The 21,316-nt window shown below is 24.0% G+C and overlaps 3 protein-coding genes across 3 annotated transcripts; 1 reads left to right on the forward strand and 2 right to left on the reverse strand. All coding sequences in view use genetic code 6, as the record gives it.

Moving 5' to 3' along the window:
* Positions 1-1,385: 1,385 nt before the first annotated feature.
* TTHERM_00670520 (cyclic nucleotide-binding domain protein) lies at positions 1,386-6,260 on the forward strand (the record flags this gene model as incomplete). The annotated part of the gene is made up of 5 exons (XM_001026373.2): positions 1,386-1,420; positions 1,489-3,480; positions 3,635-4,037; positions 4,095-4,235; positions 4,293-6,260. The coding sequence occupies 5 exons, from the start codon at positions 1,386-1,388 to the stop codon at positions 6,258-6,260; spliced, it is 4,539 nt and encodes a 1,512-aa protein (XP_001026373.2).
* Positions 6,261-7,021: 761 nt separating this feature from the next.
* On the reverse strand, positions 7,022-13,244 carry TTHERM_00670530 (cation channel family protein; the record flags this gene model as incomplete). The annotated part of the gene is made up of 3 exons (XM_001026374.2): positions 10,776-13,244; positions 10,548-10,651; positions 7,022-10,481 (listed from the first exon to the last, which is right to left on the reverse strand). Exons 1-3 carry the CDS (start codon positions 13,173-13,175, stop codon positions 7,022-7,024), a joined length of 5,964 nt encoding a protein of 1,987 aa, XP_001026374.2. The 5' UTR covers positions 13,176-13,244.
* An 837-nt stretch (positions 13,245-14,081) lies between these two features.
* TTHERM_00670540 (hypothetical protein) lies at positions 14,082-20,707 on the reverse strand. The gene is made up of 10 exons (XM_001026375.2): positions 20,250-20,707; positions 19,458-19,544; positions 18,599-19,001; positions 17,935-18,418; positions 17,595-17,830; positions 17,296-17,436; positions 17,038-17,236; positions 16,724-16,956; positions 15,128-16,625; positions 14,082-15,058 (listed from the first exon to the last, which is right to left on the reverse strand). The coding sequence occupies exons 1-10, from the start codon at positions 20,393-20,395 to the stop codon at positions 14,571-14,573; spliced, it is 3,915 nt and encodes a 1,304-aa protein (XP_001026375.2). The 5' UTR covers positions 20,396-20,707; the 3' UTR covers positions 14,082-14,570.
* Between the last annotated feature and the right edge of the window lie 609 nt (positions 20,708-21,316).

Raw genomic sequence — 21,316 nt, forward strand, 5'->3', positions numbered from 1 at the left:
ATATTCATAAATTTAAATAGCTGATAATAGGTAAACTTATTTTCTTAAAAATTCTATATTCGATTAGTAATATATAATTTATTAAACTAAATATCTTAACATCAAAAATACTAATTTTAATATTTTTTCCTTTGGATAATTAAAAATTAATTTATTAATGAAGCTGATAAATCCTATTACTATTACTTTTTTAAATAAATAGATTAATATTACCAAAAAAGATTAAAAGTAATTAATTTGAATTTATAAAACATAAATAAGTGTATTTTAATAGTCTTTATCATATTATTATTCAATAAAAAAAATGTATGATTATCTTTATCTTATTTAGTACTTCATAAGATTATTCATAATTTCCTTTTCCTCTTTATTTTTTATTAAGCACAGTTACTGTAAAGTTTTTAATATCTTAGACAGTATTCACATTTTGCTTAAGTTTATTTAAGTAGCAAATTTCTAATTAAGATTTATCCTTGTTAAAAAAATAACTAAATCTTAAACTTCAGTAAAAAATTTTATGACAAAAACTCTTATTTCAATTAAAGATTATTTTAATAGATAGGATTGGTTATTTAAGGATTTGTATCTTTAGATCTATATTAAATTTAGAGATAGTTTGACGCTTATTTACTATTTTTAATTTAAAAACTATTTTTGTTCTAGTTTTATTTATTAACGTTACTCAAAATTTTTTTGAAATATCCTTAAAAAAAAATTTATTTGGAAATAAAAAAATTTTCACACATAAAAAATAAAAGAATAAAAATAAAGGTAAATTAGAGTATTTATGAGGAATTAAATTAATTTTATATTTTTTAGCTTAAAACTCTAACCTTAATTAAAAAGCTACATCATTAATATTTATAAAAATATTTTATTAATCACTAGAGATTGTAATATAAAATATCTAATTTTTCATTTTAAAATATTCATAATGAAATTAGAATACATTTGAAATTAATCAGTTGAAATTTTGTAGAGACAGACATGGTACAATCACAAATTTATTTGAAATAATTGAATTGATGTTAGGATATTTTTGAATAAAATCAATTAATTGGTCATTCATGTTTTTTATAATTTTTATAAATACATAACAATATTTTCTAATAAAAAAATCAAATATTTGTTTTGAATATAATTTTGGAATTATAATTATGAAAAATAATAAACAAATACATACATACATAAATATTTTTTTTATAAATAAATTAGTAAGTATTTAAATTTTCTATATTTCCATAATCTATCTATAACAAGCAACTTTAATTATAAATTTATTGAATACATTTAAATAGAAAGAAAGTCTTTTACAATATTATATTTCAAATACAGCTGACCTCTCCTCAACAAAATTATTTATTTTTTGCTTTTTGAATTCTGAAATGCAGAATCATGAATAATCATCATAAATTGACATGTAATTTTACATTTTTTCATTCGTAATTTAATTTTTATTAATGTAGAATTAATTTATCCTAAAAACAGAAATACTTAAAACAAAAATTTTAGTGTATAAGATGATAAAAGTTTAAAAATAGAGGAGTTAAGTAACAACTAAGTTTAATAACCTATTCCTCAGTTTATAGAATCAAATATTTAACTATAGCAAAGCCCAGATAATAACTTTGCTAAAGAGTTATTAATGCATATGGAGAATAGTGAAAATTAGATAGTTTTGAGTTATAGTCCTTAAAATTTCAGTTCCTCTATCAATAAAGTTGATAACAATTACAAAGATAATCAAGTAGAAGAAGATAAATTATTTTAAAACACAAACTAGCTATTAGCTCATCCTTAGACACCTAAATAATAAAATATTCAAAATATTTAATTATAATCTCGCTCTAAATCTTTATTTTTCCAGTAAAGAAATAAAATAGATTCTAATATTTTGGAAAAAAAAAATTCATTAATTTCAGAAAGTAGCAAGAATAGTGTTGGCCAAAAAGAAGATGAATCAGCCAATAATAATAACCTTCAAAATATTTAAGCAGATAATAGTGATAACTTTTGTAGCGAAGCTGATATAAAGACTGAATAAAGAAGGGAAACTATACCAGAATCTTTTAATTAACTAAAATAGTACGATAGTATTTTTTCTACTTAGAAATCTATCAAACAAGACTTAATGTAGAGAAAATATTCTAATACTAAAGAAAGCAAAATATATGGATTTTCTTCTTCTGCCATTAATAATTATGGAGAAACACCTTTAAACAAAGCAAATTAGTCATCTTTCAATATAAAAAGTGAAAAATTAATCCAAGAAAGCTAAAAAAGATATGACCATTAAAAAAAAAGCTTCTAATTTACAAACTTTATTAAGCACGAAGAATCAGATGGTGAAAACTCTAGTATTATTTAAACAAACACAAATAAACAAAGTAACAAAGTTGTGCCTTTGAATTTTAGCATTGTTGAAAGTTAAAATTTAGGAAGTGATGTAAACCAGTATGAAAACAAAATATCTTTGACAAGTAATTTGATAAAGCCTAAAAAAATAGGTTGGAACTTAGCTGTCTAGTTAAAAAATGTGAATAGATTTATTAGCAAAATTAGGGATTAGACTTCTGATTTGAACTATGTAAAATTGAAAACTCATCATTTAAATTATATAAATGATCCCTCTTTCTAGCACGAAGAAGGTTCTGGATAATATTTTCAAATGAAATACGACCATATTTAGAAAAGATTTTTATCAGCAATTCCTATTTTTGAGCCTGATAACTCTTTACTAATTACATTTAAGGTTTGTGTCATAGTTGCCTTGATTATTTAAATTTTTATTGTTCCTATTTAAATTGGCTTTTAAGTTAACTTATATGATGAAAACAGAACTGCAGAAATATGTTTAAGAATAATTCCAATAATACTTTTTTTAATTGATTTCTTGTGTAGAATGAATACTGGGTTTTATCAAAATGGTAATTTTATTGAGAAAAGGAGGGATGTAATTATGTATTTCAAATTCATTTTGATTTTAGATCTTATTAACATCATAGTTATAACCTTTAATATTGTCTTATCTGTTCCATTTTTATTGATAATCTTTATTTCCAGAGTATTTCTGGTTAATTTAAAAATTTCGGATATATCAGATCATTTCTCGCTTATGGAGAGGTATCCATCAGCTTATAATATAACTAAATTATCTTTTATCTTACTGCTAGTTGCCCATGTATGTGGTTGCGGATTTCACTTTATTAGTACAATCAATATGGGAGAATATACAAAAAATAATTGGATAGAATTTTATCACTTTAGTAATTATGATATTAAGAATAGGTATATTCTTTCTATTTACTATTCCACCATTACAATGATTACAGTAGGTTACGGAGATATTACACCACAAAATCAAATAGAAAGAATTTATGTTATTTGTATTGTAATTATATCTGGTACGGTATTTGCTTATGCTGTTAACATGATAGGTGCAATCTTCTAAGAAAAAGAAAAAAAAATTGCTGATTACAAGTAAATTCTTTTCAATAGTTAACTTAAAGCCATCTTTGATTTTACATATTATTGTATACTTAATCAAGGGAAATACATATCTTGGATGATTAAATGATATTTATATATTTTCAATTATCTTTTTATTAATTTTAAAAATTTATTTATTATAAAGATAAATGAAATTTGACATTTCTAATTACATGATTAACAGAAGCATCTCCAAAAAGACTTAGCTAAAGGTTTATAATTACCTAGAATATATTTTTAAGAAAGAAAGTGAATCACCAGAAAAAGGATAAAAAATTTTAAATCTCATTTCTGAAGATCTTAAAAATTCTGTTTATAAGGAATTCTATCAAATGATTTTGACTAATTCTAAATTATTCAGTCATAAATTCTCAAAGGAATTTATATAAAAAGTTTCACTAAGAATGGAGGAAAAAATGTATGCACCTGGAGAACTTATATATTAGCAAGGAGCCTCTGAAAATCCTATTTTATACTATATTTTAAAAGGAAAAGTTGATCTATATGCGTAAAAGGGAGATTCTAAGTACTTTCTAGGCAGCCTAAAAGTAAGGAAAATAAATATATCTTTTTTTATTAATATAAGTTATTTTAATTATATCTAGACTGGAGATAGTATGGGTCATCATAACTTTTATGCTTGCTTGCCTTTGGATTACTCATGTACCACATCTGAAGTCACTCATCTAGTTTATATAACCCAAGAAAATTTTATTTAATGCTTAAAAGAATTTCCTTTAGATCAGGTAAAATTTTTTATAAAAGTGTTTGGTTAATTATTTATTTAACTTAAAAAATATTAGGAAGTATTTACAATGAATAAAGATGATATTATCTTTGGATAACAGCGATATATGAATCCATGCTTTTCTTGTGGCAAATTTATACACAGTGTTATTGATTGTCCATTGATACACTATCAAAAAAACAAATAGTTTTTTATCAGCAGACATTTACACTCTGTTTAAGAAAAAGAGAGGAAGAGTCATTAAAGATAGCATTTAGTAAAAAGAAACTCACTTAAGATTATTAAAAGAGTAAGAAATGCTTTAAAAGTTACGAGGACAGCTATGGAATATAGCTACTTTTAGAATACGAAAATTCAAGGTTCATAAATTACTTTAAATGATTTAGAGACAGATAAGCAATTTTATTTAAGAATGACAAAATTTAAATTTAATTAAGACAATAACTTAGTCATGGACTCTTAAATTAGTGAAGGAGAGGAAGAAGAATTTGATTTAGAAGATTATGAAATCGAGTAAGAAGAGCAAAATTCACAAATTTCATAAGCTAAAGAAATCTAAGAACTTAAAGAAGAGGATGACTATACATAAAGATCATTAAATAACATTACGATAAAAAAATTTAAGAATAATCAAAGGTTATAGCGTTTTGGAAGCTGTTCATCTTTTAAAATGGGTGAAAATGATTAAGAAAAAGCTTAACAAAATATGCCGTTATACAAAAGAACTTTGACAAATCAAAATAAACTCAAATAAATAAAAAAATAAGATTCAAACTAAAGCTGCTCAGTAGATGGAGAAAAATTTGATGAGCTTAATTGCTCTTTGCTTCTTAAAAAAATTTCATCAAACGAATTAAACCAATAACCAGAAAAAATAGATGTGATTCAAAAGAAATAGAGCTCCAAAAAAATTGAAAGTTTACCATAAACAACTCAATTTTAAAAAGAAATTTTCATGTAATAATAAGATTTTTAGAATAGTTAAAAAAACCAAGATTTAAACAAGTACTAAAACTTTAAGCTTAACCTTTAACCTATTTAATTATTTGGAAATCATATTACAGGAACTATTAATAAGTAAAATTTAGATGACTCTTTATCTCCATTTTAAGTAATCTTGGATGATAGAAATAAGATTAAAATTACACAAGAAATCAATAGCAATCTAGTTGATCACCTTAATAATTCTCAGCCAAAAACATCTAGATAAGGATCGATTGATTCATTAAAATAGAAGAAGAGTTCCCTCAATAAGGAACAATAAAAACCTTAAAATATTATAAATATCTAACCAAATATGATTAACGGTTTACCTAATAATTTGAACAGTATGAATAACTTAAATTATGTATAAATAGGTACTCCTTTATTACAAAGCAATTAAACATTAACAGGCTTACCAAATATTACTAAGAATAACAAGTAACTGAATAATATTTGTTACTAACTACAATAATTCTAACAAAAAAAAGAAAACTTAAATACTTAAACTCTTAAACCATAGATTTTACCTTAGAATTTTAGTAATAATAATTTAAAAATTGGTGAAATACAAAACATAAAATTTAACACTGTTTAATAAGTTTAAAATGTAAATAATTTGTAACAAAATACTATGCCAATTAATTAGCCATATTACTAGGCGTATTAAGAAAATGCCTAAAATCAAAATGCTTAAAATTAAGATAGTCTTTCTCCAAGCTAAATTAATAACTTTAATCTTAATTTGTTGAATCCACAATTGCTTAACCACCAAAATTTCAATTAAATAGCAGCTTTAAATCAGCATAATAATTACTTTGTGTAACAACTAATAAAAAGAATAGAAGAGTTCTCAATACCTAATTTTGAAGCTATGAAGGAATACACAATATATTTTGTTTAATACAATTATACTTAAGTTTTAAAAAAAATACAAAAAAAATAAATCCCTATTAAAAAGAAAAAAAATCATTTAAATTAATCAAAGCTTAAAGGAAAAAAGAAAAATGGTTCCAAATCTTTTAACATATTGCCTCATTGAAAAGCTAAATAAATTAATAAATAAATGAATTTAGCTATTTTTAAAATATGCATTTAGTTTATTTAAAAGCAATAATAAATAATCAATCCACTTAATATGAAATAATAATCAAAAAAAAAAAAATAATTTTTCCATCAGAATTTGCTTAGAATAAACATTTTGAATTAATTAATTAATTTATAAATATGGATATAAATAAATAAAAATGTAAATAAATGGTTTAATTTATTAAACTTAAAAAATAATATTAATTTTTTCGATTTTAATTTGATTCTATTTGTGTTGATATTTTAATTAAAAAATATTAATATGATAATTAAATAAAAAATAAATAATTAATAATTTTATTTAATTAATTCGATACACACACACACACACACAGTACTCTATTTTATTATAAATACAAAAAATTCATCTTAATTTGAATAAAGTATTTTTATTATAAATTGAATATGTTTAATTTTAATTTTAAATAAAATCTAAGTTTGTAATTCAAATATTTTGCTTTTATAATTAAATTAAATTATTTCCCAATACTAAATTATTGAAAGCCTTAAACTGTTCATATTTTACATTTTTATTTTAAAGACTTACTTTTAATTTTTTATGTTTTAAATATTTTGCTTCAAAGGAATTTTTTATTCTATTTTAATTAAAGAGAATTTTTTTTGATCAGAAATGATTTTCTTTTATTTTTTTAATAAATAGATGATATATATATATACTCACTGATTATTATTAAGAATTATAGCAAATAAATCTCACATTTCATTTTGATATGATTTAAGCTAGTCTTTTTAATAAATGTTTTGCTGTTTATAGGGATAGATTTAGTAGTTTTTGTAGTTATAAATAGTGTATTTTCCAAATGCACTACAGAAACTAACTTTTAAGGTCTTTAAGTTTTAAATAATTTAGCTCAAGTTATGTTCTGGATAGTAATATGTGAATTCTTTAATTTGGTCTTAAAGTACATCTTTTTATATAAATTCTTCATATTTCTATTTTTCTGTTTTTTTATCATTGTTTTGATTGCTAACGAGATCATTTCCAGTATAAAATTTAGCTAGCTTTTATGAGAATTGTTAATCTAATTGTCTTTGTATAACTATATTTTTTTAGAATTGCTTATGATTTATTGGAGATGTGGGCTAATTTAAAACTCCAGAGGTATGGATTCCACTATTCAGAGTTTTAAAATCTTTTGTAATAGTTGAATTAATATTTTTTATAAGCTGTAAATTTGGCTATTGGTTAGGTTGTGCACCTTCATTTTATTGGATTATATAATTCATCATCATATCATCAATATTCTTTCTTCTCTTTAAAAACTATTAAGGTTATATCCCATTTAATATGACTTAATTATCTTGGTAGTGTAGGGATTACTATGAAAATTAATTTTATAATCCACCTATTGGTGGAGGAACTTAGTTATTACCATTAAATTAATTTAAATAATTTTAGTAGAAAGTAGAAAAGTTTTATTACTTTGAATGGGATTGAGATAGACTTGATTAAGGTTAAGTAATGGAAGTATTTTTTCTAGGAATTGGAGAGTTGCTGATTTTATGAGAAATTCCTTCTATTGGAGGTATATTTTTGTTTGGGCTTTTTTCTTATAGCAGACTTATTAAGAGTTTTATGTTTTTATTAATTTAAGAATTGTCATCGCTGATATTATTAGTAGTGCTACTTCTTTAATTTTATAAATATTATTACTAAAACTACGATTAATTTAAATGACTCTATCTCTTAAAAGGATTTTTTGTACTTCTTCTTCTTGAATTTCCTCTGATTATGTTAATTCCTACAGATTATTTAGAAAGAGTAGAGCTTTCTTCAGTTATTTCATTTGTATTGTAGAAAGGAATTTCAGAACTTTTATCAAAATGTATTTTTTATGCTTTTTATTAGAAGGGATAAGCCTAGCTATCAAAATATGCTGTATTATTTTGTATGTGACTGTTATTGTTACTGAATGTAAATGCACTGTTAAGCTAGTAATTTCCACTCTACTAAACTTAAGCCATATTTTGATTTTAATTATTTTGATAACTAGTTCTTCCTGTATTATTGTAATCATTTTCACCATTTTATTTTGATCTATGAGACAATGACGTGTTAAGACGATTATTGTCAGAACTTTCTTTTCTTTGCTATATTTTTGGCACTTCAAGAGTATTGGTGTTTGTTACAGGATAATACTCAATTATATTTATTGAATTATTGTTTCCATTTTGTACTTGTAAATTTGTGTTGCTGTTCATTTTTATGCTGAGAGCTCTTTATCCGTTCCTAGGTTGAACAGATGAAGGTGCTTGAGGAGGCTTTTAATTTGATTTAGTCGTATTTGTAATTGATACATTTCTCGCTCTATCTCCCTTTTCAGGAGTTAAATTCTATTAAGCCCCATAAAAATTATAATTTTCCTATCCTCCACTACCACCTACAACAGAAAATGATGGTATTGTTTAGACATTTTTTTATACAGTTGACTCTGCCCGTTTAAATTGAATAGAATAATTGTTATTTGTTCTTTCATCTCCAACTTGATCAGATACTTTATTAGATTCATCTTAGTTATCAAGATTGTGCTATTTATTATCCTTCTATTTTTCTTCATCTACTCTTTAAGGGTTTTCTATTGTTTCTGTCATTTTAAATAATCCTTTTATTTATAAAGGATTTGTATTTTATGAACTCTAAGAGCTATGCAAGGTTTGTTAGCTGGGTTAAAATGTATGCATAGTACTTGCTGGAATTGCTTGGTTTTAATTCTAATTAAAAACAGATTTTTTCTCTCTGCCTAATACAACAAAAGACTGAGAAAGAAATGAAGAAGAGTGGGATGAGTGAGAAGAAGGTGATTTATTTGAAGAAGATGAAGATGAATAGGCCTCATTTCGGCTTCTTCTACTAATAAGTTCGCCTTCTTTGTGGTGGTTTATAGTTCTGTCTGGATGAAAACCAGATTTAGCATTTTTACTTCTATTTAAAAATAAATTGTTACTGCTATATTTTTGATTGCTTACTGAGCTATAATTGTTGTAAGGGTTATTATTCACTCTTTGGGTATAAGTTGTATGATAAGACTAACGATTTGTTTGATTGATAAGGCTTTCATCTTATCCTTCTGAGGCCATAAGCATTTAATTCTCTTCACTATCCCATGTAAGAAGCATCATTTCTTCTCTTTATCTGCTAATAAAAGCATCTCGAAGCTGTTAAATTTGGTTTTAATTTGAGACAGCATTCATCTTTCTCTATTTTCCTCTTTCTATATGTTCTCTCATTTATTATTGGGAATAAATATGCCTCAAAATTATTTATTCTTTATCTGCAGTGAAATGTAGAGAAGGGCATTGATTAATCGTGTGATAAGTTGATTAACATATAAAGCAACTCTAATTAAACTTACTTGAAAGTTTATTAAATTGAATTTCATCTCTAAAAAAGCAAAACTTCTCATAATCTTTTGGAAAAAATCTGAGCACATCTAAAATATCAGATCTACTTAGTGTTCTAAGAATGCTCATTTCAGTAGCTTTTGCAGAAACGGTTTTTATCTAATCGATGTAAATAGATGGCTCTCCTAAAGATTTGCCTTCATTTAATATTGCAAGAGTAGTAAAATTGTAATCACCCTTAACACTTTCAACAAAAAGTTCAATAGATCCTCTCTAAATGAAGTAGAAAAGAGGATCATCATCTAATTATCCTTCTTCAAAAATCATTTCATTTTTAGAGACTCTCACCTATTTCACTCTAAGAGCTAATTTTTACAGACACTCTTCTGAGAAATTAGAAAATGTACTCTTACACTACCTCATGATATTCATGTTTTCTTCAGTAATAAGCTTCTCCCTTAAATGAGTCGAAAGCTCATCTAAAATGTATTTCTCTTATTCGAGACTGATTATATTTTTTGATTTAAGTTTGTATTAAAGAAACATCCTTATTGTTACTTTCAAATCTCTGCCTATATTTTTATCATTTAAATATCTATTGACCAAAGACATTTACTCTTTAATATAATGACCATCTTTTTATATTTCTTTTATTATCCCTCCTATCGTATTTAAGCTATATCCAAAGATAACACTACTTAGCAGCATATATATAATAGCCATAAGAATTTCTGTATTATTTTAGGGAGTGATATCTCCATATCCAACAGTAATCATAGTTGTAATAGAATAGTAAATTGAATATAAATACCTATTAATTTTTCAAATAGAATAAATTAGGATTTCTTCATCAATCAAAATAAATAATTTTTTTTACTTGTCTTACCACTAAGAATCTTAAATACCGATTTTCTTCATCCAATTTTTACTTGAATCGTCATTATTTAGCTCAGCTGCTTTCCAAAAAGCGCATCCAAATATCTTTTTTATATAATTAAAGTATTTATTTTTTTTATTTAAAAAACCATAACATATCTTTAAAATAAATAATTCAAAGCAATAAAAGCAATTTAGAGAACTGCCAAATAAATAAAATTATATTTACATGTCCAACAAAAAGAATGGTACCTAGCAAACTTAGCAATTAAACTAAGTAATACAATTTGGTATTATTTCTTATTGAAAGTAAAATATCAGTGAAATTATTGACTATTTTAATAACTTTTAAGACTTTGAAAAGGAAAATAAAACAGCATATAATAGAAAAAATGTACTAAGATTCCATATCATAATAGGTTTTTAAGATACTAATGATATATAGAATATCTATTATCATTTATCTTTTTATATATGTTAACGAAACATCTTTTCTGTTTTCATTAACTATTCCCTAGTCATAAATTCCTGTATTAAAGGTGATTAGCATATCAACAATAAAGAAAAAAAAAATAAAAAAAATTATAACTCCCCAGCTATCTTCTCTTTATATCAATGTTCCCATATTTTGACCAGTCACAATTTATATTGGAATATAAATGAATATCAAAATTATAATCAATATGTGTATGAAATCCCAAATTAATTTAAATTTGCTCTATGGATGAAACAGAGGAATATTTACTTTGTGATATATTTAGTAAAAGGATTAAGTAGAAAACATCTAAAACTTAAGCATAGCCCTAGATAATCTAAATGAAGAGTGTCTGGTTTTGAGTCTGCTAACGTTTTGACGATTAACAAAAACTAAATCATTGATTACATCCAAAACTTTTTTTTAAATGAGAGAAGGAGTTCTCAATTTAGATCTGACTTTCAGTATCCTAATGAAATCTTTGACTCTGTTCATAATTTTGGTTTATTTATCAGCTCTTGCTATCTCCAAGTGCTTCTACCTCGCTTTTTAAAGAGCATGAATAACATTCAGGGCAATCGACTTACTTTTTTCGCGTTTATTATTACTCTCATCATCATAATCTTATTGATTAGATTAGCTATCTAAATTACTTTTATAATTCATCAATTGGAGGTTTGAAAAATCATCTCTTCTTTAGCTTACACTGTTTCCAGCAATTTCACTTTTAAATTTAGGTAATTCGCTCTCACCTGAAATTTTTGAAGCCACATTTTTTATATTGGAAAAATAATTTATAGAACTATTCTTTAAAGCTGGAGATTTGCTTTAACCACTGATGATGCTACCAGCTGCATTTAATGCTTTTTTTTAATCAAACTAAATCTAGTCAACGTTCTTTTCTTTATTAACAAGTTCCTCTTTAACTTCTTTTTAAGCTTTATTCTCGGCATCTTGGTCATCATAATCTCCTCCTCCTTCTTCATCATCATCTTCTTAATCCATTTCAACTAGATCTTCATTAGTTAGTTGGATACGAGATATATTTTTTTACCTTCTTTTTCTGTTTGAATTACACAACTCTTTCATTTCGTAATCAGTAACCAAGTTCATAGTAGTTTATGATATCTCTGAGGTATGCTGATTGGTAGCATTATGGTGATTAGCATAAGATTTGCTTATTTCATCATCATTAAGTTCATTAATACTTTTATTATTGTTGTTTGTAAAATTATTTTCTGTATAGTCTATCTAGTCATCTGAATGAGAACCTAGATGCTCTGTTTGGAATATGCTTAATTAAAATTTAGAATTTTATGATCCTTACACATTCCCTTTATTATATGTTGTAAATTAATCTCTTAAATTTTTATTAGCTGTATTATCTTCATAACCAATTTTGTAAGTCGGATGAGGTACAACATACAGATTATCTTAATCATCTTATAATTTTATGAAATCAGAAACTAATTCGTCATTAATTCCATATTTAGCTGGAGGCGATTAACTTATTTGAGACTCATTTTTAAATATTGCAGTTTAATTTGGAAGAAGATGCTAAAATGAAAAAGTTGATAGACTACTTGCTTATCTATGATGATGATTGTTGTTATTGTTGTTAGTAAAGCTTATACTTTAATTATGAGCACTATTCTATAAGAATAAGTTAGGAGGTTAAACCTTCTAATTTGGTTGGATCTAGCTGAAATAAGGTTAAATTTTAAGTTATTATTGCTTGGTTTCAATATTCACAGACTAGAATTTTTCTTAGCTATCTTCTTTAATAGATATATTTTCATGGATATTAGACTGAGACTTTACACGTAAATTCGGAGTATCTTGTTAAGATAATTTATCATCTTCTTGCGTTATCATAAAGGATTATGATTTTTAATTTAATATTCTTTAGCTGCTAGCATTAATCTTTTTAGATTTTTACTATTATAGCCCCAAAGACCCTTACTTAAAAAGATATTGTTACTTACTCTACTTTTCAGGTGAATGAGATAGCGTTTCGCTAAGAGTGAATTTATCAGAAACTACAGTTCCCGAATATGAAATGATTTCGCTTAGTTAGCTATTATCTTCAGTTGGGCCAGGATGGGGCTATACTATTTTCAATTGAACTCTATTTACCTCATTAATGTCTTCCATTATTGACTAAAAACACTATTAAATATTTAAAGACTATATTATTAACTTAATATAAAATTTAGTTTTTCTTAAGTTATTCAATTAATATTACTTTATGATTATTAGCCAATAAGTATTAACTAAAGTAAAATAAAGTGTGAATACAATAAGAATATATCTAATATACTTATTTTCAAGTTTTTTAAATATATTATTGTAATCCTGATTTATTTGTAATCTCATTCATTGGCTTAGGCAATAGAATTTATCAATCCCCATAAATTTTATAAAAATTTACTTAATTTTGTTGTGAATCTATTTAAAATTGTGAAAAAATCAATTTTTAAGTATCTACTGATTTATATTTCAGATTTTTGTAGACATCAAAGCAAAACCTTTGAATAAATATTTATTTATTTATTTTTAAGCATTTTTCTAAATTTTTAATAAACATATAATTACATATACGAACCACTAAGAAACCAAAAAACTTAATGCATTGATTTTTGAAATACAAGTTTTGTTTAAATTACCAAAAATGTGAGTTTAAAGCATTTTTAAAATTGTTGGAATGAAGTGTAACCTAAAATGAATATATTTATGATTTTAACTGTATTTTGAAAAAAAGTGAGATCTTTATATTCCAATTATTCAATATTTTAAAAATAATTTATCAATAAAAATAACTCTATTTATCGAGAATTTTTATACAAAGCAATAATTTAAATATTTAAAAAAGTATATAATTGATTAAATTATCATTCTTAAATTATTTTAACAAAGTTAAAAAATTTATTTAATTCTAATTTTTAAAATTATTGAATGAGATATAATAACTATCTATAAAACTATTTAATTTTTAATTTTTAATAAAAATATAAAATTAAAAAGATTTATAAATTTAATCCGTCAAAAAAAAATTTTTTTGACGATTTTGACGGAAAAAACCCCCAAATTTAAAACCCTGATTATAAATAATAAACAAATAAATTTTATAATATAACTATACTAATAATTTTATAGTTTTGTTAATTTTACAATATTATAAAGTGGCAAAATAGTAAGCAAGCTAGAAAGAGTGAGATTTCTTTTATTTTTAATTGATATAGTCATTAAACTTTCTATATAAAATTAGTTTTATTACCTTAAATCTTATAAACTTTAAATATAACTAGTGAGAAAGTAGTTTGTTTATTTTTGTAGACAAGGAGCAATTTTATTTATTCAAAATTATTATTTTGTGTTGGTTAGTTAGTTACATTAAATCTTTTAAAATTTTAATAATTTTTTGGTATTTTCATTAAAAAGTGTAGATGTATTTTATATAATTTATTATTTTAAATAATCAAATTTTTGTAAATCAATTTCTTCTAAGATTTTATTTTTATATTCTTAAGATGTCATTAAAATTGAAATTCAAAGTATAAATGAGGACTCTTAGTTCAAATAATAATCATTCATACTTTTAGATTTATCGTTTTCTAATTATATAGAGCAAGTAGTGTCATTTTATGTTACATTTTATTAGAGTTTTTGGTTTTAATAATTTTGTGTGTCTTACTTAACTGTTTGATCTTATGAACAAGAATATTCTTAATTTTATTAATTGGAGTTTTTATCTGTTTAATACAAGTTAATGCTTTTATTCATGCTTAAACGTTGAGAAAGAATGCCTGATATTTAATCAGAGCTTTCGTATTCGTCGTTGTTTATGCTGTTTTCTGTTTCGTCCTTACTAATCATTTAACAAATTGGACTTAGAAATGACATTTCGAATATACTTTCTTTTCTTCTTCTCGTTAAATTGACATTTGGAGTGATATCTTCTATTTTTTAAGAAATTATTTCATCTAATTTTTAGTCATTTCCTTTGTTGTTGTTGCTGAAGAATTCCGAAATAGAATCTGTTTTGGTTTTAAAAATAATTATAAATTATTTAAATATATTTTTATTTAAAAATAAAATAAATTTACTTGATTCATCTGTAAGCTTTCTGCACTCTTTTTTATCATTTACATAGAAGGATGTTTCAGTATCTCTTACTTCGAAATCTCTAAAGAGAGTTTGGGAATCACTTTTTGGTTTTGTCATCAGCCAAAACTACTCACTGCAATTAGGTTATTCTTCTATATTTTTTTCTTAAAGTTCATATGAGCTTATCTGTGCTTAGCTATCTATATTTTCTACATTACTCGGTAAAGATTAAATTGAATCCTGTTCCAATTTTTAGAGGTCTGAGGAACTGTCGCTTTTAGAATTCGATTTTGAATTGCTCATCTCTGTTTCACTTTATGAGTCGTTCTCTTCCTCATTAATTTTTTGGATGCTTGAAGTTTACTCAGGTAAATTAGAAGAATTTTTTTCTTGTTTTTTAGAAGATTTGAAGATCTTATTTTTTATTTAAATAGAACTTATTTTAAATGCGTTTCTATTATGAATTAAAGATTTAATAACAGAATCACTTGAGTTATTGTCAGTTTTTGTTTTATCTTCAAAATAATTTTCTTTTAAAGAATTGCTTTGTTTTAAAGTTTAGGATTTTCCTTATCTTTTTGATGGAGAAACATTTGAAAAATCTGACAAAGCCATAGCTGATAAACTTGATTAATTTTATTCAGTTTGAGTATTATTTTCAATAGAGCAGCTAGACTGGATTTTAATTGTGGTAAATTTTTCTTTATTTGTTTAATCTGTATTATTAAATAGAGAATTAAAATCTTCTATCTTATTTTATTCTTCGTTAGCTGCTTTAAAGATTTAATTACTTGATTTTTCATCACTATAATCAGAGCATAAATTGGGTTAAGATTTAACTCTCTTTCTCTTGTGAAATATCCTAGGACTAAGTAAAAATGAGTTGCTATTATTCTCATCGTATGAAAATTTTTTTTTTTTCATATCTAAATTTTCTTGCAACCTCGCTCCTAACGAAGATATCTTCGTCTAATTATTTTCAGACTTTTTTTTAAACATTATTTAATCAGCTTATTAACTTTATATAATTTCATCAGGTTTTTTTGCTTCCTAGCTGTATAATTTATTTTTTTATATCTAAGCTTAGTCATAACTAATTCCACTTTTGTTTGAGCTTCCCAGAGTTATTATTCTTTTCCTATTTTTTTCCCATGAGTCATCTAAGTGATCAAGGATATCACTTTCTTTTCTTTGAAAGGAACCTTAAATATTTTCATTCTCATTTTAATATTTGGATTTAATATCTGCTTCCCTTTTGTCTAAAGAGCTGTTGTATTGGTTTATATTTTATTAAATTATGTTGGTTGAGCTCTTTCTTTCTACACTTATTGAAAGCTTTTTTCTAGACTAGCACAAAGAAAACTCATCCTTTTCTTTATCATCTGAATAATCATCATCTATCAGCTTTTTTCTTTGCATTTAAGTGAATTGAGAATTAGCAATTTCATTGTTTTTCAAGTATGTCGGTTCGCTCTTCTAAGTAGCATCATTACTGCTCTAAATTACATTTCAAAAAATTAATAAATCAAACGAAATTATAATTTTATGTTTCGTCATAAATAACTTTTGAAAACAAATTATTATATCAAATTTACTGTAGAAAATTTCTTATTTGAGGGATTGAGCACAAAGAGACTCATATCTTTACCACTATTCTTTCTAAATCTTTCAGAGAGTTTTTTCGAGTTATTTGACTGTTTAATAAATTTTCCCTCCATAAAGCTGCTCTCCTAAATCATATCTTTCTGTTTATCATACTCTCCAAGCTTCACTTTTTGTAAATCGAGATTCTTTTTAAGAAACGTTCTGCAAAAATCTTCCCACTTTTCTATATAATATCAATATATTATCATGATTTATTTATCACTCCTTTGGTATTTAGAATAAATAAATTATTTGTTTAAATTACCTCTTTACAGGCTTTACATAGCTTCAAGCATTTAATTAACTTCAGGCATTTCTTGCCTCAGTCTCTCAAGACTCTCAGCAATTTTTATGATAAATGCCATATTTGGTTTTTTTATTTAAACTTTTTTAACGCTTAGCATTACTGTATCGTCTGATTATGCTTTGCGGATCTTTTTGTAAACTTCAACATGGGTAATTAACTAATAAAATATTAAGTCTATCAATATATTTTTTAGAAAATTTTAATTTTATAAATTACATGCTTCAGCAAGATGTAGTTATTACTTTCGACATATTAGCTAGATGCCTGAGAAGATATTACAAAGTTAACTAAGTAGTTTATCATAGAGTAAATTTTATCATGAAGTAAATTATTCCAATCATACACAAAAAGGTAAGACTATATTTAATATTATTGATTAAAAAATGAGAAATTTCCTAAGATAAGCAATAGTTAAATAAGAAATAAATAAAGAATGAATCATAAATAACATAGATAGATTAACTAGTCTATAATATGTGTGATAAAAAGTGGAAATTTGAATGAAAAATATTTACAAATATTAGGGAAGGATAGTCTTGCATAATAATCTCATTAACTATTTCAGGATCATTGAGCTTGACCATTTCAAAAATCAAATCTATTATACTTAATTTATCATTCCCAAACATTTGAATTCTTTATTCAAATTGCGTCATTAGAGTCTTTTCTTTGTCTATGAATTCTAATTTATTTTCTTTGATTCTTCTAAGATTTTATACGATAATTTGCAACCATCTTTTTTCAAATGTTTCTAGTTTATAAAAAATAAATTTAAGTTAATCTTTTATTTTTTCACTATTTTCCATTTTCCATCAATTAATCAATCAAATGAAAAATCTCTAAAAATATGTTTACATTGGAATGATTTAGGAGAATTGAGTTTCTATTCTGAATCTGCTGAAGCTTACTAAATTAATTATAAAGCTGACACAAATAGCTGTGCTATTTCGCAAGTTGCTAATGTTGATTTTGAAGTTAAAAGGATGTTTAGATATGTTTGAACCCTCGTATTAGCAAAAATTATATTTGAGAATTTTATAAAAGTCTATGAGTGGATATGAGAATTACATTTTTTTAAACAATTTTTAATTATCCTACAGAGACTCTTTAAATCAAACTCATCAATTCTAACACTAATTAAGTCTAGCAACTCGTTTATAATTTTTATGATTTAGTCTTCTTGTCTCTTCAGATAATCAATAGGTATATTTTCACTGGGTTCATATAGTTAGAAGCATAATTTTTCTATTACATCAGAAATATCGTAATCTCCAATATATTTATACACATAGCTGAGTAACTGTTCATTTTAGTGCTTTTCTAGCACTAATGATTAAACCTTTTAATTATAAAAAGAAAATGATATAATTAGAAATTTTAAATGCTAAAAATACTGCATTTGGGCTGTAAGCTCAAGGTGCAATTGATATTTTTAAAAAATTCAAATTAAAAGTATTTCTACTTTAATTTTACTACAAATTTTATTTTAGTTTTTTTATGATAAAAATAAAAAGTTTACAGTTTCAGGTTTAAAAGCAAGAAGCGCAGAGAATATTTGATTAAAATGGTATTAAACCCAAGCATCTTCTATGCCTTACACTTTTAGGATATCTAAAAAGTCTATAAACACATTGTCAGCGCTGTAGAATTAATCATTTTTTTAGAATGGCGTTAAATCTTCACTGTCTTGGCAAAATATTGAAGTTTTTAAAGGAGAATTATAAGCTTGGAATTTTTCCTATTTCGTTTCTTCTATTTAAATATTTTCTAATTTTGTTTCAGACCCAAATTATTCTGTTCCCAACTTCAAATCTGTGTACAAGAAGAATTCACTATTTTTAAAATTTTTTTCCCCTAAAAAGGCATTAAGTAAGTGGCCATTATCTTCCATTCTAAACAGCTAGCAAATAACCTACAATTATCTTTGATAAAAAAAGTCTTAGTTTCAGATTTAGAAAAGGTATCTATTTCATAAAAGGGAGTGTTTCTTTATTAGCTAATTTGTCTCTTTGTTTGTTTTTTTGTTTGTTTTTTTGTATGTATGTAAGTAAGTATTTATATATATGTATGTAAGGTTGATTTTTTTTATTTGTTTATTGGTTTTGCAGGTAATTATGAATAATTTAATAGATAAAATGAATACAAAAATTTAGCTATCAAACCAAATATTATTAAATTTTCAGTGTAAACATTTGCTAGATAAATCAAACCATTCTCCCTTGTTTCTCAACACATTAAATTAATTAATTTGATAAAATTTAATAAATCATTAAGCTTTTTGTTTGTGCTCAATTTATTTTTTCCCTTTCTCTAATCATATTTTCATTCTCCTTATAAAATTATTTTCATTGAGGAATTTTAAATTGATTTTTATTTACCTAAAAATATCTGCGTCCTCATCTTGTTCTGATGGTTTGATTGACAAAATTTCTACTATCTATCTGAGGACATCAGGATTTTATAATCTTTACATTTAATAAAAGATCATTAATAATATGAAAATGTAAATAAACTTTTCTATGACAAGACCAATTGATATCACATTATAAAATGTACTATAATAATGTATTTGCATACAATTTGATTTATCTTTGATAAAATATATGTAGAAGTGGCAATGAGTTTATCATTGTCATTTGGAATTGTTTATTAATTAACTCCTGAATAATGAAACATTCATTCATAATAAATGCCTTGCTCAAAAGTTGTTTTTGAACAAGTACAAAACAAATGATTAGTGTTTTAAAATAAATAAGCAGTTCCATTTCTAAATATTTAGTAATGTATATTTGCTAAGTTCCCTTTTAATAAATAGAAGGCAGGTAGTTATAGTAGTAAGCATTAAAAATAAATACAATAAGCTTATAGTTTATTGTTTTAATTTATTAGAAAAAGACTAATTTCTGTAATTGCTTTATGATTTACTTACAAATTATTTTAATCATGCAGATTGATTAAAAGAAACCTGCCTTAATGAATTTATTTAATAATTTATGAATTGTATAACCATTTTAAGAGTTCTATGAATACTCTAACTAAATTTAGAAAAATATGTTATCGTAAGCAAGCAAGAGCATGAACCATGATTTAAAAATAAACTAATAATTGGTCTTGGAATAGCTTTATGAGACTATAAATTTATATTTATATATATATGGCTAATAATTTACATCTAAAGAGTTTCTTAATCTTTTTCCTTAACTTTTTTTAGTATATCACTTTATAAAAGCAATTCCTTGATATTTATTTCTTATTTTTCCAAGGGATGGAAATGAATCCGCTGAGGGATATCAAGATTAATTTCATTTGAGGTCATCAACCCCTAATGCGCACTTACTCTTTTTTCTTTATCTTCGTGTCCTAGTTTCGTATTTATGATTAATTTCAAGATAGCCAAGCAAGCCTTGGAAGAATTTCCTTGCTAACTGAATTTATATCTATATAATATATTTTGATTCTATATATTATATGATTTTGTTTGTTTCTTTTACTCTTTTTTTTATTTCTTTGTTTCTTGTTTTTGTTTTTAATTTATTACTAAATCTTTATATTTCTAAAAACCACTTAGAAAACCTAATTTTTGTTATTATAATATAATTGATTCGATTACACAAAAATATTCAAAATCATATTTTATCTTTCATGGTCATATTCATAAATCTTCATTCAAAAAAATTAAGATTATTTAACTAACATATGTTAACACTAAATTACTTATCACTCCAATAATTATACTTCTCAAGAAGCAATCTATATATATGTATATAAATAATACCCACACATCTATATTCACTTATTTTAATCCAATTTTTAGTAAAAATTAATTCCAAATTAAATATAAAATTATATTAATTCTTTTTAATACCATAGTATTAGCACTGACTTATATTTATTGCTATTAAAATAAAAAATAGCTATTTATATTCATTCTATTAGAAATTATTATTCAAATCTGTAATCGCAAATACAAAACAATCAACCACTAATAAAAAATTTACTATTTTAAGTACTACCTAATAATATTCTATTCTAGAAGAGTGATAGATAAATACTTGAAGAATATATTATGATAAATTATGGTATCAACAAAATAACTATAAAAATAATCAAAAAGTTAAAAATTCATTCGAGAAAATTAAAATATTGTTTGAAAATCTATATCATTTTTTTTAAAATCTGAACTGTTTTACTTAAAAAATTTTTTTAAAAAAATTAATTTAATGTGTAGCAAAATATT

This window comes from Tetrahymena thermophila, assembly GCF_000189635.1.
Source record: "Tetrahymena thermophila SB210 genomic scaffold scf_8254028, whole genome shotgun sequence".
NCBI lineage: Eukaryota > Ciliophora > Oligohymenophorea > Hymenostomatida > Tetrahymenidae > Tetrahymena > Tetrahymena thermophila.